The following is an 18,807-nucleotide window of genomic DNA, read 5'->3' as shown; positions in this document are numbered from 1 at the left end:
CCTAAATGGTTGATAGTAAACACAGGGACAGTGCCAGGACACTCTAGGCAAGATTGAGCTGTTGTGGCTTTGTTGCTTATAGTGCCTCTTTAATACAGAACAATCATTGGGTAAATTCCTTTTCAAAACAGTTGTAACTTCTAATTGGTCTTAAATGGTTACTCCAAGTCTCCAACTGTCATAACCTCTACAGTCTACTGGCGCGGTTACCCGGTAATGGAGAAAAACAGCTTGCCTCTTACTTGGTCCTGCCGGATGCTGAAGGTCCTCTGAAACAGAGTTTACAACAGCTGGCTGCTTCAGAGCTCCAGACGCTGGATGTCAATCCTGCCACTCATTCATTGGCTGAAAGCGGTAAGCTGATGCTGAATTAGATCCGGTGCTTTGAAATATGCACAGAAGTGACATTAGCCAGTTGGGCACTCTAGTTCTGGGATCCAGCAGCAACAGGGTTAGTTTCAGTATGTGCAGTGCCTCAAAATGAAATGCTGCACATACAGATTTCGGGCACCTTGACCACAGCAAATGAAGTGGTCGTAGTACCTGGAGTAACCCTTTAATGTTTATCTATACAGGGTCATTTCTGTATACCAGGTATAGACATTCACTTCCTGTTTATGTTGCTGTGTCACTGCTTAGAAAGTCTTATGTTGGTAGTGGCATTACACACATGGAAGGTATGGCAAGTCCTTACACTAACATGTTTAGACTTAATATGGTGTCATTTAGGCTGACGTTAGTTGAATATTAAAATAAATAAATAAATGACCTGTCACTGATCTTGGATACTGATATTTACCTGGGCATCCCATATGTTTCTGAAAAGCATTATGCAACACAGGATAAAATATATCTGAATCATGAGAATCATAGGACGCCTGGTTTTCGAACACGTGGATTGCCAAGGTTACCCATTTCTGACTATTAAGATAACGTATTCTATAATGTATAGCACGTATATTAGTGTGTTATCTCTGATTGGCAGTAAACCTCTACTGATCAATACAAACGTTACCTGGCAGATGTTGTCACTCCCTTGACTTGCTGCATGGTGAAGGAGCGTTTTACCTTCTTTGTCTGTTGAACTACAGGTATTTGGATGAAAATAAACAGATAAATTAGCGGGAGATATATCTCAACATATTACTAATTAAACAAAAAATATCAACTGACTAGCATGGAGTCCAGTGTTCTAGTTTTATAGTTTATTACAAACAGGGAGACTAGCTTCACAAGACAAGTGAATTCTCAATTTAATGAATAACCCTGGAGGAGTGAGCTAGTAGGTAGGAAAAACCGAGAGGTGAATTTCAGGTTTTAGCATTTGTATGCAACTTACAATCCAATTAGGTCTATCCGATATTTATTAAGGGAAAACTAACACCCAAAACAGTTAAACCCCTTAAGGACCAAACTTCTGGAATAAAAGGGAATCATGACATGTCACACATGTCATGTGTCCTTAAGGGGTTAAAGGGACACTCCGGATCACTAAACACTATCAATATAATTTCACAATTTTCTAAATTAACTTTTTTACACACACCTGACTGTCAATCAGACAACTGATCCTCTTACTTCCTGGTAGTTTAGCTCTCAGCAGAGCTTAACTCAAGAGGCAGCAATAGCCCAGAGCACCTGCCTTGCAAAGACTTCTCATGGAGCTGCATTGGGAAGTCTGTAATCGTGTGAATGGGCAACCACAGAAAGTAGGGGAGGGCTTGCAAATACTTAATACATAAACTCTGCAAGTTGTTTTTGAGAAAAAATGCACAATTAAATAAATGCATGTTTTTATTTGGGGTATATTTATTAATATTAATATAGTTTCCATTCACTTTTGATATTTCTCACCCTCTTTTGGGCTAAAATGTCCACTATGTGAGTGGGAGAGTCCCTATTGTCCTAGATCACCCATTTTCCTTTCTCTAGAGCAGGCTTCCTCAAACTCCAGCCCTCCAGATGTTGCTGAACTACAACTCCCATGATTCTATGAATGAAATAGATAGGCAGAGAATCATAGGAGTTGTAGTTGAGCAACATCTGGAGGGCCGGAGTTTGGGGAAGCCTGCTCTAGGGGGAAGACTATAGAGATCTGCAAGTTTATTAGTAGTTTTATAACATAGAGACCGGAAATAGTAAAGATACTGAAGTAATGCCATGATTTGGGAATGATGAGTTCGCAAACTAATCTGAATGCATGATACACAATTAGTGGATTAAAATGAGGTGAGGGGGATTCAAGATTTTATAAGGTATTTCAAGCCGTCCATGATTTTTCACCAGTGATGAATGATTCACATTGATTAAGTTTTCAATCGCAAATTATGGCCAAAACTACTGAACTCCAATCACGTGGCAGTTTGGACAACTTTGTGTCCAAGATTAAACGTTAACGAAGAACAGCTTGTTTCATTGCTCCAGCCAAATACAGATTGAAAAACCAGAGCTCTCAATATCGCCAAAGGAGACATTGTTCTGCAGGAATCAAGTACATAGTTACATGGCTGAAAAGAGACTTGCGTCCATCAAGTTCAGCCTTCCTCACATTTGTTTTTTGCTGTTGATCCAAAAGATGGCAAAAAACCCAGTTTGAAGCACTTTTGCAACAAACTAGGAAAAAATGTCCTTCTTGACCCCAGAATTGCAGTCATATTTATCCTTGGATCAAGCAGTTATTACCCTACATTGAAAGATTATATCCTTGAATATTCTGGTTTTGCAAGTATGCATCTAGTAGCTGTTTGAACATCTGTATCTGATAAAACCACTTCTTTAGGTAGAGAATTCCACATCCTTATTGTTCTTACAATAAAAAAAACCTTTCCTTTGCCTTAGACGAAATCTTCTTTCTTCCAGTCTAAAAGCATGGCCTCGTGTCCTATTCCAAAGTCCGGTTTGTGAATAGATTTCCATGCAATGGTTTGTATTGGGCCCCGAATATATTTGTATAATGTTATCATATCCCCTCTCAGGCGATGTTTTTCGAAACTAAATAGGTTTAAATTTGTGTGACGCTGTATCTGCTGAGTTTTGTGTTTTCTCCCAAATGTGCCAAAACGTTTAGGTACTTAACTTGGAAAAAAGCGAATAGCAACTTAATGCCTATTATTTGTTTTGATGGCAGGTTTTCTCAGTGTTTATGGTAAGTAATGATATGTCAATAACTTCAAGCTGGAATTAATGTTGACGTACAAGGTGAATTTAAAACAAGAAAACACAAAAAACTGACTTTACATAATTAGTTTCAAGAATGGTGAAAATACTGTGCATAGATTTAAGATATTGTACCTGAGCAGAAAGAAATTGCGACGGCACAGATTCTTAAGTTCGGTTGTATCGTTATTCGTTATCGCAGCTAAAGCAATTTGAAAAATACGTGTGCTGTCTCCCACGGACTCCGATCTTTTTGATATCACAGCTGGTTTCGTTACTTTTCTCTAGGAATATAATTAAAAAAATAAATACATTTTGATAGAAAAGTTTTTTTATAAACATAAAATAATTTCACTATCAATGCTGGGACTAATTAGGTTTAATAAACATAATCAAGGTAACAAGATGTGGAGTAAAGCAATTCATGCTTTGTTTTAAAGTGATGAGTTGTTTTGTAATATGTAAAATAATAGCATATTGCAGTCCATCACATTAAAGGGACACTATAGTCACCAAAACAACTTTAGCTTAATGAAGCAGTTTTGGTGTGTAGAACATGCCCCTGCAGCCTCACTGCTCAATTCTCTGCCATTTAGGAGTTAAATCACTGTGTTTATGAACCCTAGTCACACCTTCCTGTATGTGACTTGCACAGCCTTCCTAAACACTTCCTGTAAAGAGTAATCTAAAGTTTATCCTTTCTTATTGCAAGTTCTGTTTAATTTAGATTTTCTTATCCTCTGCTATGTTAATAGCTTGCTAGACCCTGCAAGAGCCTCCTGTATGTGATTGAAGTTCAATTTACAGAGCAAGAGATAAAATTGTTTAAGGTAAATTACATCTGATTGAAAGTTAAACCAGTTTTTGTTTCATGCAGGCTCTGTCAATCATAGTCAGTGGAGGTGTGGCTAGGGCTGCATAAACAGAAACAAAGTGAAACAAAGTGATTTAACTCCTAAATGACAGTGAATTGAGCTAAGAAATTGCAGGGGAATGATCTATACACTAAAACTGCTTTATTTAGCTAAAGTAATTTAGGTGACTATAGTGTTCCTTTAAGATAATGATGGGACTAACATTTTGTTTAAGAGATGTCAGCTTCCCTTAAATCAAACAGAATATATAGCCCAGTGGATTATGGATGCAGGTCTCTCAACAGTCTCAATTTCAGTGGGACAATCCCAATATTCAGAAGAATGATTTGAATTACATTTAAAAGTGTAGCCAAATTTCTGTCACTATTTTCTATTTAAATGAGCAAAATCAATCCAGCAACTCCTTTGTGTCCCGCCATAACTACATTGGTCCCTGGTGTCCTGCTTCTGAGGACACCGGGGAAAGGAGCCCAACAACAAGTGTAGCACAAGCTCATAATTAGATGTACTGTCACTACACTCAGGACCCTAGGACCATGCAGAGAACACTGAAACAGTGCTCCCTGCATGGTTTGCTCTTAGTGGACTGGCCTGCTTGATTGACAGGCAGTTTGGTGTGCGTTCACGTCAGGTGGGACCGCTCCATTTAGACAGTCAGTGACATAATAACATCACTGGCCTGCCCCCTTTACCCCCTCCCACTGGTGTCCAATTTCAGACTTCGATGTTGGGGAGGTATGTTGATGCTACAGGGAGGATATAAAACCCAAATTATTGTCTTTTAAAATAAAATGTAGTCTTAGACAATGTGAAGATTCTGTCTATGTATGTATTAGTGAACGTGTTTGGAAGTCTATGTGTGGCGAAACCAACCTCGCCACTATGAGCTGGAGAAGCCTGGTTGCTCGCCTGCTTCCTATGGACTATGGACCAGACTTTAAAAAGCTTTATTTTACCTGCAGAAAGGCATATTCGTGCCTTTCAGCCGGGGTGTTCGGTAGATTCCAGCTACCGAACAAACTACCGTATGAGGGACCACCTAGGAGATGGAGTGTGCCGTCAATTAACCGCCCAGAAGCTGCGGTTAACCGCAGCTTAATTGATGAACGCTGGGTGGCCTTTGTTCGTTTGCCGACCATGAGGTAGCGGCCATTTTAATCGTGCGAAAGACCAGCGGTGTTCGGCGAGGATTCTATGGAACTATAAACGGACACTTAATTGCACGAACACCGCTGAGCCGTCTGTCGCCTGGGTCCTAATCGTACAAGGTTAACCGAACACTGGAATTCGGTATTTCTATGGGAATTGTAGTAACCCAGATAGCTATACCATGGAGCCTATTTGTGTGATTAAAGACTTTGGCTCCATGGCGATTAAACTGTATTCGTGTAGTCTGGGTGCCATTCACCTAATAATGTGCACCCAGACCTGAGCTATCTGGGGATATGTAACATGTCTGTGTTGGGTGGAATAAAAGTGACTTTATATATTTTAAAGCATAATACTGTATTTAGATCCCCACATGTGTAATGGAGTCTTGTCTTTGTCCTGGGAGATAATTGGATTACCTCTACAATTATCTCCAGGGCAGAAGGGAGGAAACCAGGATGCATTGTGGGAATGTTTACTGCTGTGTGTCTGTAATTGGTTTATGTCTGTCCTTTGTTACAGTCTTCCATTTGGTCCCCTAGGGGAGTGTCCACCAGGTGGGAGACCTGCATAAATACTGGGCAGGTAGCCCTGAGTAAATGAGTTGCTGTTTAACCCTCAAAATGAAGTGTCGTCTCGTTCTTGGGGGGAATTGGATTGTAAGCTGACTGCCAGGAGTGTAAGCGGATTGTATGCTTTTCTTGTTCAGCTGTTCCAGTTCGGAGTGTTATTTCGTATCCAGATCGGGAGTTTGGTGTTCTGCAGTAGCTGTGCCTGTCTCTAGGAAAGGGGATTATCGCCTAAACGGATTTTATTCCCTTTTATGCTGAAACGGTCCGTTACAATTGGTGGCAAGCGGCGGGATCGTTCCTACAACCAGAGGGACAGCTACAGACAACACCATTCCTGGATTACAAAGTAAGGGCAACGCCAGTACTCGTACAGCGTCCCCACCAGCAGTCATGTTCTATCGATATGAAGGCGTAGAGTTTGCTACTGAGGTAATGAGGAGAATAGCCAAATATGGCCTGAATCCCCTGAAGGTGATTGTTGATGCAGCTATACAGCAACTGCTTGAAGAGAACCAGAGGTCACGTGATCTCGAGCACGATTTCATCCTGTTAATGGTGAGTCATGGTCAAGAAGATGAGGTAGCCGATATCCTCCTCCAACACAAACCAGAGAAACCCAAAGTAGAGGACTGCATGGAGTGGTACTGGAAAGGCCCCCAGCAGGCAGGTGGAGATGGGACCGAGGTCTCTCTACCAGCTCTACAGGGATGCTGGGCAGTCGGCCCAGATCCCCAACGGCAGTGTGTACCCCAGGGAGCTGATGGTGTCGTCCATCCTCCCCAGCGGCAGTGTGTACCCCAGGGAGCTGATGGTGTCGTCCATCCTCCCCAGCGGCAGTGTGTCCTGCCGGGAGCAGAGACAGTCAGTCTCGCACCCCAGCAGTCGGACAAGAGAATGAAAGGGGAGACAGCTGGTCCCCCTTTCCACCAGCAGAGAGAGTGGCAGGGAGAGGAGCCTGCTACCCCCTCTCCCCAGCGGCAGTTTACCGTCCAGAGAGAGGAGCTTGTTACACCCTCTCTCCAGCGGCAGCCTAACCCACCAAGGGGAGATGTTAAGCCCCACGACTGTGCAGATGGGACCGTAGTCTCTGTACTTACAGCCCAAGGGGTAGGGACGGTCGGTCCTGTCCCCCAGCCACAGAGCGATGTATCCAAAGGGGAGACAGTCGGTCTCCCCCTCCGGCAGCCGAGCTATGCACCTAAAGGGGAGACAGTCAGTCTCCAGCAACCAGGCTCCAACCAGACTACTTCCGTGGTAGTGCTGGCACCAGGACAGAATACCGCTGGTCTCTGCCCCCTCAGCAACCCACCAAGGCAGCCTAACTGTTCCCCACACAGTCATGGTGAGACACCTGGACCTGGACAAGTTTGTAATTTTTTCAGGTGTAGTACCCAGTTATTGTGGGGGGGCTGTACTAATAGTTGTGTTTTGTGGGTGGGTTGCTGGACTAACCAGGGCACTGACCGGCAGGAGGTCAGGTACCCTGTTAGTCTAATTGGTAAAGGGGAGAAGTGTGGCGAAACCAACCTCGCCACTATGAGCTGGAGAAGCCTGGTTGCTCGCCTGCTTTCTTTGGACTATGGACCAGACTTTAAAAAGCTTTATTTTACCTGCAGAAAGGCATATTCGTGCCTTTCAGCCGGGGTGTTCGGTAGATTCCAGCTACCGAACAAACTACCGTATGAGGGACCACCTAGGAGATGGAGTGTGCCGTCAATTAACCGCCCAGAAGCTGCGGTTAACCGCAGCTTAATTGATGAACGCTGGGTGGCCTTTGTTCGTTTGCCGACCATGAGGTAGCGGCCATTTTAATCGTGCGAAAGACCAGCGGTGTTCGGCGAGGATTCTATGGAACTATAAACGGACACTTAATTGCACGAACACCGCTGAGCCGTCTGTCGCCTGGGTCCTAATCGTACAAGGTTAACCGAACACTGGAATTCGGTATTTCTATGGGAATTGTAGTAACCCAGATAGCTATACCATGGAGCCTATTTGTGTGATTAAAGACTTTGGCTCCATGGCGATTAAACTGTATTCGTGTAGTCTGGGTGCCATTCACCTAATAATGTGCACCCAGACCTGAGCTATCTGGGGATATGTAACATGTCTGTGTTGGGTGGAATAAAAGTGACTTTATATATTTTAAAGCATAATACTGTATTTAGATCCCCACATGTGTAATGGAGTCTTGTCTTTGTCCTGGGAGATAATTGGATTACCTCTACAATTATCTCCAGGGCAGAAGGGAGGAAACCAGGATGCATTGTGGGAATGTTTACTGCTGTGTGTCTGTAATTGGTTTATGTCTGTCCTTTGTTACAGTCTTCCATTTGGTCCCCTAGGGGAGTGTCCACCAGGTGGGAGACCTGCATAAATACTGGGCAGGTAGCCCTGAGTAAATGAGTTGCTGTTTAACCCTGAAGCTGGAGTGTGTCTCTTTCTTGGGGGGAAAGGGGACTGTATGCCGACTGCCAGGAGTGTAAGCTGTTCGTATTGCTTTTCCTGTTCGGCTGCTTCCAGGGTTCGTGTGTCTGCTGTTCGAGAGTTGGTGAATTCGTGCAGTTTGGGAGTTCGGGAAGTTGGTGCTTATAGTAGCTGCTGGTCTATGGAAAAGGGGATTATCGCCTAAACGGATTTTTCCCCTTTTATGCTGAAACGGTCCGTTACACTATGCAAGTCACATGTAGGTAGGTGGGACTAGGGCTGTATAAACAAAGTGATTTAACTCCTAAATGGCAGAGAATTGAGCGGTGAGGCTGCAGGGGCATGAACTATACACAAAAACTGCTTCTCTAAGATGAAGTTGTTTTGGTGACTATAGTGTCCCTTTAACCCCTTAAGGACAAATTACATGTGTGACATGTCATGATTCCCTTTTATTCCAGAAGTTTGGTCCTTAAAGGGTTAAGGCAGAGATTTTAGTGCAAACAGCTTGTCCCTGCACCCTTTCCTCTGTAAAAACTGCCTTTTCAGTGAAAGGGCAGTGTTACATTTCTCTCAAAGAACTTCACTAGCCATTGTCACTACATTAGACAGTAACTCAGCATGCAAACACAAAACACTTCTGATAGAGATGCATAGGTATAATGCATCTCTATGGAGAAGCATTGGATGGCTGAGGATCTCAGCAAGGGATCAAAGGTGAGTAAATTTTATTTTAGTGTTCTGTCGGGGTGGGTACTTCTCAAAAATCACAAGAAGATACTCTGTTAGAAATACATGGTTAATGTTACGTTTCCTTTTACATGCAGAAAATGTTTTAAACAAAAGTATTTTGGGCTCTAATGAGATAGCTAAGCACTACTCAGTCTGTCTTCCATAATCTTTAACTGTCCAGTGCCAACAAATTTATTTAGTAATACTTTCCTCCTTCCATAACTGACTCACAGATTTGTTTCCTTAAATGTAAACAAAACTTTTTTTTACCCTCATGTCTTTCCTAAAAGTATTTTCTGACTTGCTGCCTGAACTGTCAGTATTTGATTCTTCATCTTCTGAAAAATGTAAAGCCGAAGATCTATCCGAGAACAAATAATCCTCTTCCAGGGTTGTGTCCGACACGTAGATGCTTTCATCTCCATCACCCAAACTGTAATTTTCTAATGACTGCGGCATCTGAGCCACTGGAACTATTTGGAATTCATTGTGTCCAGTCGAGTTATCTTGAGTAACATGACGACCTGCCTTTTCTATATTTTCCAAGTTGCCATCCATGGGATCTGATTCAGCTGCAACTGAGCTAGCACTTGACTTTGTTATTAGGTCTTGAAGAGTCTCCTGTAGCAAGGGATGCTTTGAGGTTCTATCATTATAGTTCTCTTCATCACAAGTGGTTGACTGGGTTTCCACAGCCAGAGCAGGTGTTGACATTTTACGTTCTCTCTTGCTTTGATTATCTATATTACTGATGTTCTCTGTTGGAGAATGTCTGTATGGCTCGATTATAAGAGGAGAATCCCCCTTCAACTCATGTGAAAAGAACACATAGCTGACTGGACTGCTTGCTTTTCTATGCTCTTTCACAACATCTCCTGGGATGGTATTCTGGATCTGCAGATCTACATCAGGACCAAAGTTTTTCTCATCTTCTAAAATGTTGTTCTCACCCAATGAACCTTCGTTTGTATTTTCCATCATGGTATTGGCTTGCGAGTCCATCGGGCTAGGCAGTAAAGTGGAACATTTTTTATTTGATTCCAATTCTTCGTCTGAAGTTGTTTTCAAATAATTTTTATTGTCTGAACTATTCAATACCTCTTGGGAGTTTCCAAACACAGACATGTAATATTTTGTTCCCACAGATGTGGGTGAGACACGAGACTTTGATTTCGGGGTTGAAAAAAATGCTGTTCCTAAGCCTCCTGAATTACTTTCTTTCACAACTTCCCTTCTTCCGCACGTGGACTTTTCAGCCTTCTTTGAAAGTAGCTTAGAAGAGACTTTTCCATCTTTAAATTTTTTAATTTTAGCTTTATACTTTTCGTTTTTTGTCCACGTTTTTTCCTGTAAGTCATCTAAAATGAAAATACAATATTACATTTTATGACATTTCCAAATATCTATGAGATTATTTACTAAACGTCAAAAAGCTTGTCTGTAAACTCATATCGGTTTAAGCATAGGTTACGAGGCAAGTAAGACCCAACTAACTCTTCCAATCTGTCATAAAACCTTTTCTTCTTTTTCGTTTCTTCAGATTGCCCTATGCCCACTTCAAGCATTACAGAAACTCTTTATTGGAGCTAGTCTTTACTATTTCAACTGAAACGTTGTACAGATGTCTACAGGTAATTTTGTAAATAGTAATAGTATTGAACACGCATTATTCTTCCAAAGAATTAGTTAAGAGACGCATACAAAGGAGAATACCAAAAATATCTTAGTAACACCAAACCATGCTCTGTTATTAAGTACTGACATGGATTTGTTTTATTGTAAATTTATTTTTTAAGAATAATTTCCTTACCTATTGGAGGAACAGGTGTAGAAGCACTTGTTTTGGTGTGTGCATGTATGGGTACTACGGTTTGAAATGAAGAAAGCCACTTGTTACAATGAAAAATATAATTCTCGTCTTCAGTTTTTTCTTTCTTCACAATAATATCCCTGCAATAGAACCTGCAGTCTTATAGAAAAACGACACAGAAGAATAAATTGTATTACATTGAAAAAGTTTATCCAAATTCCCATCACAATTTTCTATTTACATTAGCACAATTATTCCAATAACTCATTTTTTGCAGGTAGCAAAAACAAGTCGAAGAGATATATTGAACCACCTCATGCATTAAAGGTAAAAAGCTTTTGAGCCGCTTGGTGGATATTTAAGAGTGGCAAACTGGAGGTGAGTTCAACGACAAAGTAACAGGTTCCATGTCAGTCCCCCATAGATTTGCTTTTATAAAGAGGGCTTAACAAGTAAGGTGGGGTGAATGTAAAAACAAAAAACAAACAAACATGTATGACAGCTGGTCCTTACCCCTTCATTCACACCGGGCCTGTGAGTTTTAGGGTTATAAATAATGGTGGAGATCCCTATGCCAAAAGAAGACTAGGTGTTGCCTGGTTATTCTGTATAAGCAACATCAACGAAAGGACCAAAAACATTGTGTCCAGTAGTTGTTAAAATGCAGCAGGTGCAGAAGTTAAATGTCTAAGAAGAAAAAGAACGCTAAGCAAAGAGGATCATTTGTGTTTTAAAGCGGGTTGTCATGACCAGCATGTTTTCTAAGACATACATAATTCTTTCATGTTACTGTCAACAAATGAAATGTGCTGTAAAACATGTATGCTGCAGTTTTCCTAGCTGACTAATTTCTCAATTTTATACCGCAGCCCTCTCATGTGCTGCCCATCAATGGACACCTGATATATTTAAAAAAAAAAATGTTATATTTTAACAGAATAGTTGGATACGCATTGAGCTTTTATTGCTCTACTCTACTCCAATTTGTAAATGATTTGGTAACAGTATAATATGGATAATTTTTCAGGTTTGGCATGGCCAATTCAGATAATAGCATGTCTCACAAATTGCATCCATATTGGAGTCTCTTTGTTGCCGTGACTTGTTTTGGCTAAATTTGCCATTGCATACTTTCCAATTATCATTACTTTTAGGGTAAATATTCTCCCTGCAGAACATCTACCCTGTCCCTCTTTTCTAGGTACTCAGTGGTTTTGGTTTGCATGAGTGCATCACAGCACACCACACCAATATAAGTCATAGCACTATGTCTTTAAAGGGACACTCCAAGCACCCTATCTAGTTTGCTTATTGTATTAGGCCTGTGGTCGGCAAGCTATGGCACGTGTGTTGCCTTTGCATGGAACACAAGGCTGCTAGAACTCAGATCACTTCTTACCAGCAATTTTGTAGGGGAATTTGCACTGAAGGGGAATTTGACTTGGCCAGCCCGGTCCCCACAGGAAGCAACCCACACAGTCTAGACATACACATACATCTGATGAAAAAGCCTCCTAAACACACACATACTATAAACATTCCGAACACAAACAAGCACAGAGTATCATAAGCAGCCACCACAAAACATTACTACCAGCCCACATACAAGCACACAACACCACAAGTAACTTCCCACCCATGCAACACCCCACACAGAATACCACAAGCAGCCCCCACACCCATAACATGATACATATGTAACTCCACAACACCACATACTGGCAGGGCCGGCGCTTCCTGTTAGGCAGACTAGGCAGCCGCCTAGGGCGCCCCTTGGGAAGCGGCGCCGCCAGGAGCGCCGGCCCCCCTCATGCTGCAGCTGCCCGAGCACTCTGCAGAGAGCCTCAGGCGGCTGCAGCTTTGCCCGGGCTGGTGCGTCCATGAGGGCGCACCGCCCGGGCGCAGCATGAGGAGAGGGGCTGACAGGAGGGAAGCGCTCAGCGCTCCCTCCTGTCACTCCCTCACTGTAGCGTGGCCGAGCCCTGTATGGTCCGCGGGTACAGGGAGCATCTGTCTCCTGTACCCGGCCGGACTAACAGGAATTGAACACTCAGTGTGCACTTCCTTTTAGTCTGGCCGGGTACAGGAAACAGATGCTCCCTGTACCCGCGGACCATACAGGGCTCGGCCACGCTACAATAGAGGTGGGGGGAAATAAATTGAAAGGAAGGGGTGGGGAATAAATTGACGGGGGGGGGGATAAATGGAAAGGGAGGGGGGGTAATAAATTGACAGGGAGGGGGGGAAATATATTGAAAGGGAGGGGGGATAAATGGAAAGGGGGGAAATTGACAGGGAGGGGGGAATAAATTGAAAGGGAGGGGGGGTAATACATTGAAAGGGGGGGGAAATAAATGGAAAGGGAGGGAGGGGGGAATATATTGACAGGGAGGGGAATAAATTGACAGGGAGGGGGGTAATAAATTGACAGGGAGGGGGGGAATAAATTGACAGAGGGGGGGATAAATTGACAGAGGGGGGGTGGGAATAAATTGACAGGGAGGGTGGGGGGGGGAATAAATTGACAGGGAGGGTGGGGGGAATAAATTGAAAGGGGGGGATAAATTGTAAGGGAGGGTGGGGGGGAATAAATTGTAAGGGAGGGTGGGGGGGAATAAATTGAAAGGGAGGGGAAAGAAATTGACAGGGAGGGGAATTGACGGGGTTGGGAGGGGGAATGAGAGTGGGGAGGGGAGAAGAGAGTGACAACGGGGGAGACGAGAGTGACAAGGGAGGGGGGGAGAAGAGAGGAACAAGGGGGGGAGAAGAGAGGAACAAGGGGGGGGAGAAGAGAGTGATACACACACAATGCACCCCTTACACACAAAGACAATGCACCCCTTGCACACAGAAAAACACCCAATGCATTACACACACAGACACACACAGACACAAGCAATGCAGCCCTTACACACAATGCATTCCTTACACACACTCAATGCACCCCTTACAGACGCACACACTGCATCCCGTACATACACAGAAACACACCTTGCAGCCCTTACACATACAAACACAGATTCACACAATGCATTCCTTTCACACATATCAGGACATCCCCTACTCCACCTCCTGTGAACAAACTCATTGGTGGAACATGAAGGTGGACCCTGGGACCCAGACCTTGAGCTGTGTAAAGGGTGTTAAAAAAATGGAGCTGCTCCAGGATCCCCCCCTACCCCCCCATTTCCCCCACCTTTAGCATCTCCCACATCCCCCATTAAGGTCGTAGGCAAATGCACCGACAGCACGGAGACACGTAAGATTACTGTACGAAGGCTCAGGCAGTCGCGTAGACGCATAATGCTCACCTACGGTGACTTAGAGATGTTTGACACACTTGGTTACCCAACCCCCTCATCCAATGAACCGCAGCTACATCCATTTTGAATCTAGCACCATGACAATTACCAGTGGCAACCTCATATGTAGTTAAACCCAGAGGGACACACAAATGTTTTATCAAAAGCCTAACCAAGGTTCACCAAGGTTGGGGCCTGCGTGCTCCAATTCCAACCTATATTTTATAGCACATGTTGTGCTTTGTTTCTGCCAATCTTAAGGAGACCTGCGAGTCTCGACTTGAATGTTGAATGTTGAATATGTCACAGCTATTGAGACCTGAGAGTCTCACAATGAATATAAAAATGACAATAAAAATATATTTACAAAAAAAAAAAATGGAGCTGCTTCCCGTTCTCCCAGAACATTGATTTGTGACCACAGTTACAAACAGCCTCCAGAGAGCCTGTTCTACACCAGACCAGTGGAGCCAGACTGCAGCTAGAGCCCATCATCATCCTCATCTGGTTGTAAGTAGGCAATCTAGTATATTATTCGTGGCACTAATCTCTAAGTTACCCCTCATTAACCCCTTAACACCGCAGCCAAATGTACAAGTTGTGAACAGAACAAAACGTAAACAAAACCTGGCATTTGCGCTATATGTCTGTCCAACCGTAATTCACCTCTTTCATATGAAATGCATCCCCCCTTATTATATATCATTTTATTCAGGGGAAACAGGGCTTTCATTTAACATTAAATATTTAGGTATTGAACATAATTTAATATAAAAAATATATAAAAAAATGGGAGAAAAAAAGATTTTTTTATTTTTTTTTAGTTCTATGTGACATTTTAACTGTGGATGTCAAAATACTGTTTGCTTTTACTGCAATGCAATACACATATTTGTATTCAGCGATGTCTCACGTGTAAAACAGTACCCCCTATATACAGGTTTTATGGTGTTTTGGGAAGTTACAGGGTCAAATATAGCGTGTTACATTTGAAATTGAAATTCGCCAGATTGGTTACGTTGCCTTTGAGACTGTATAGTAGCCCAGGAATTAAATTTACACCCATAATGGCATACCATTTGCAATAGTAGACAACCCAAGGTATTGCAAATGGGGTATGTCCAGTCTTTTTTAGTAGCCATTTGGTCACAAACACTGGCCAAAGTTAGCGTTAGTATTTGTTTGTGTGTGAAAAATGCAAAAAACGCCAATTTTGGCCAGTGTTTGTGACTAAGTGGCTACTAAAAAAGTCTGGACAAACCCCATTTGCAATACCTTGGGTTGTCTACTATTGCAAATGGTATGCCATCATAGGGGTAATTTTCATTCTTGGGCTACCATAGGGTCACAAAGGCAACGTAAGCAATCTGGCGAATTTTAATGTGAAAAAACTGAAACACAAGCCTTATATTTGACGCTGTAACTTTTGAAAACACCATAAAACCTGTACATGTGGGGTACTGTTGTACTCGGGAGACTTCGCTCAACACAAATATTTGTATTTCAAAACAGTAAAAAGTATTGCAGCAATAATATCGTCCGTGTAAGTGCTGTTTGTGCGTGAAAAATGCAGAAAACGTCACTTTTACTGGCGATATCATCGTTGTAATACATTTTACTGTTTTGAAACACTAATATTTGTGTTCAGCAAAGTCTCCCGAGTAAAACAGTACCCCCCATGTACAGGTTTTATGGTGTCTTGGAAAGTTATAGGGTTAAATATAGTGCTAGCAAATTAAATTCCCTATACTTTCGGCATGGGTTGTCAGGCAGGTCCCGCTAATTGTAATTAATTAGGATACCTAATTATGTAAAATTATTACATAAATATATGTGTAGAATTAATATATGTATATATATACATATGTGTATATATACGTATATATATATATAATTTTTTTTTAATATTTTTATTTATATATAGGTATATATAGTGATATATACGTATATATTTATGTATATAGATATATATATTATGATATATATTATTTTGTTCTATGTGTATTTTGATATAAATATATATATATTATTATCACAATACAGTTAGAACGAAATAACACACATCTATATATTTTTTAATTATTTATTTTTAAATATTTTTTTAATTTTATTTTTTTACGTATTTACATATATATATTTTTATATTATATATAAATATATATATAACAATAATTATATATATATTTAATCAGTATCAGTCTACGTGTAATTTGATATTAATATATATATATATAATTATATATATATTAATATTAAAATACACCTATACAGTGTACGTGTGTATGTATATGTGTATATATATACTTAGATCATATATATATATAATATATATGATCTAAGTATATTTTATTTGTAACTGTAATTTTTTTTATTTATTTTTTGAACTAATATTTTATTTTTTTTACAGGACAGGGGGCAGAGACAGTGTCAGCCAGTGATGTCACATCACTGGCTGACACACAGGATCAGTGATCACAGTGACTGCCTGTCACTGTGATCACCTCCTGCAGATTGGGTAATTGACCACAGGGGGGAGTGCCTGGGTGGTACAAGCACTCCCCCCTTCCAATCTGCAGGGGGATCATTGTGCCAGTTACATGTGTCAGCCAATAGGCTGACACATGTAACACTGATCGCAGTGACAGGCTGTCACTGCGATCAGAGCGCTCTGAGATCGCAGTGACAGCCTGTCACTGCGATCTCAGACCTAGCAGATCGCGGTCACTGACCCCAGGGGGACTGCCTGGGGGGCCAGGTAAGTCCCCCGACCGCGATCTGCAGAAGGGGAAAGCCGCCGGCCGCATGTGTCAGCCGATTTGAAATCGGCTGACACATGCTTTATACTGGTCGCAGTGACAGCCTGTCACTGCGATCAGAGACTGCAGATCGCGGTCACCGGCCACAGGGGGGGTTGCCCGGGGGGCCAGGCATCCCCCCCGACCGCGATCTGCAGCGGGAGAATACCGCCGGCCACGTGGGCGGCAATAAAAGCGAGGACGTACTATTACGCCCGCCGGCGTTTAGAGCCGGTTTCTGCGTGGCGTAATAGTACGTCCTCCGGACTTAAAGGGTTAAAGAAACACTATAGTCCCCAGAACCACTTCAGCTTAATGTAGTGGTTCTGGTGTCTATAGCCTGTCCCTGCAGGCCTTTTAATGTAAACACGGCGGTACTGCAGCACTTGCGTTAGTTAACGGCAGATCATATGGGTGGGGCATTGTGATGTCATATGGGGGAGGGGGGCAAACTTTACTTTTGCCTAGGGCGGCAAAAATCCTTGCACCGGCCCTGCATACTGGTTACGCACATACACAATATAACACAGCCCAGATACGCACAAATACAACCTTACAAAACGACATACACGCACATTAATAAAAAATAAATAAATAGGACCGGCATGCTAAAGAACTTCAAAGTCTTGTTTTGGCACAGTGCTGCTAAAAGGTTGCCTACCCCTGTATTAAGCTTTAGGTCCTTCGTTATGAAAAACATTAGATTTTATTTTTAAAACAAAACACTGCATTGATTTCTATTTAAATATTGTTTATTGCACATTAACAACCCATTCTCCCAATTAGTTTGCATTATTAACAACTATCATTTGTGTTTAATACTGTAAAACAACGATACTGAAGTTCTTACTTGCATCTCTATCTTTCATCCTTATTATTACATATTTTAGTTTTCCGACGTTCTTTGTCTTTAGATTAAAGATGTCCACCTTAAAAGAGATGAAAATGACAACATATTTTAAAATGCTATTAAATTGCATTTTTAACACAGAGGGTTTTATTCACTAAACCACTAAACACTGACTTGTAATCAACTAAAAACTGAATGGCAGAATTTGGACAAAAATAGCGAGGCTGTAACTATAGATTTCTTGGAGAATTTTGCTATTCGTTTTTCAGTTCGCTACAATGCGGTGTTTAGGGAATGAATCCTGGAAATGTACCTGTCCCGAACGGAAAGGGATGGAATTAGCTGACGAGTTTTCAAGGTATTGTTTTTCAGTTCTGCCCTTTTCACCAACTAATGTAATCAACAGGACCTGCTTGGCTTCTGACGTAGATCTTGTTCCAGTGTGTATTGTAATTTTATATTCAACATCATCTTTGTGGGTCTCCTTAGAGTCTATTTCCTGTAGAATACACGCAAACATAAAAGATGCTCATCAACGTTAATCGCTAGTGCCATCTACGTTAATCGCTAGTGCTAGTGCATTATAAACCACCGCTTATTTAGTAGAAGTAAACAGCAGCTAGACAGACTACAAGTCCCATAATCCTTTGCAGTTGTATCTAGTCAAGCAGTTTGCAAGCAAAGACCAGCTAGCAAGGGGAGACAGAACATGTTAGTCTGCTCTAATTTAAAGGAACACTATAGTCACCTAAATTACTTAGATCATTCCCCTGCAATTTCACTGCTCAATTCACTGTCATTTAGGAGTTAAATCACTTTGTTTCTGTTTATGCAGCCCTAGCCACACCTCCCCTGGCTATGATTGACAGAGCCTGCATGCAAAAAAAAACTGGTTTCACTTTCAAACAGATGTAATTTACCTTAAATAATTGTATCTCAATTTCTAAATTGAACTTTAATCACATACAGGATGCAGGGTCTAGCAAGCTATTAACATAGCAGGGGATAAGAAAATCTTAATTAAACAGAACTTGCAATAAAGAAAGCCTAAATAGGTCTCTCTTTACAGGAAGTGTTTATGGAAGGCTGTGCAAGTCACATGCAGGGAGGTGTGACTAGGGTTCATAAACAAAGGGATT

At 41.8% G+C, this 18,807-nt stretch overlaps 1 protein-coding gene across 1 annotated transcript in view; it reads right to left on the bottom strand.

Moving 5' to 3' along the window:
- The window catches only part of LOC134571302 (uncharacterized), a 35,239-nt gene that overhangs the window by 3,046 nt on the left and 13,386 nt on the right, over positions 1-18,807 (bottom strand). The window contains exons 8-13 of the mRNA XM_063429478.1: positions 17,982-18,167; positions 17,669-17,747; positions 10,722-10,880; positions 9,182-10,269; positions 3,292-3,440; positions 1,016-1,085 (exon numbers count right to left, since the gene is read on the bottom strand). Coding sequence (XP_063285548.1) covers positions 1,016-1,085; positions 3,292-3,440; positions 9,182-10,269; positions 10,722-10,880; positions 17,669-17,747; positions 17,982-18,167 — 1,731 coding nt within the window. The remainder of the gene's footprint in view (positions 1-1,015; positions 1,086-3,291; positions 3,441-9,181; positions 10,270-10,721; positions 10,881-17,668; positions 17,748-17,981; positions 18,168-18,807) is intronic.

The sequence above is a fragment of the Pelobates fuscus genome, chromosome 8 (genome assembly GCF_036172605.1).
Source record: "Pelobates fuscus isolate aPelFus1 chromosome 8, aPelFus1.pri, whole genome shotgun sequence".
Taxonomy (NCBI): Eukaryota; Metazoa; Chordata; class Amphibia; order Anura; family Pelobatidae; genus Pelobates; species Pelobates fuscus.
The sequence above is the reverse complement of the archived record's forward strand: the minus strand, read 5'-3'. Positions and strand labels throughout refer to the sequence as shown.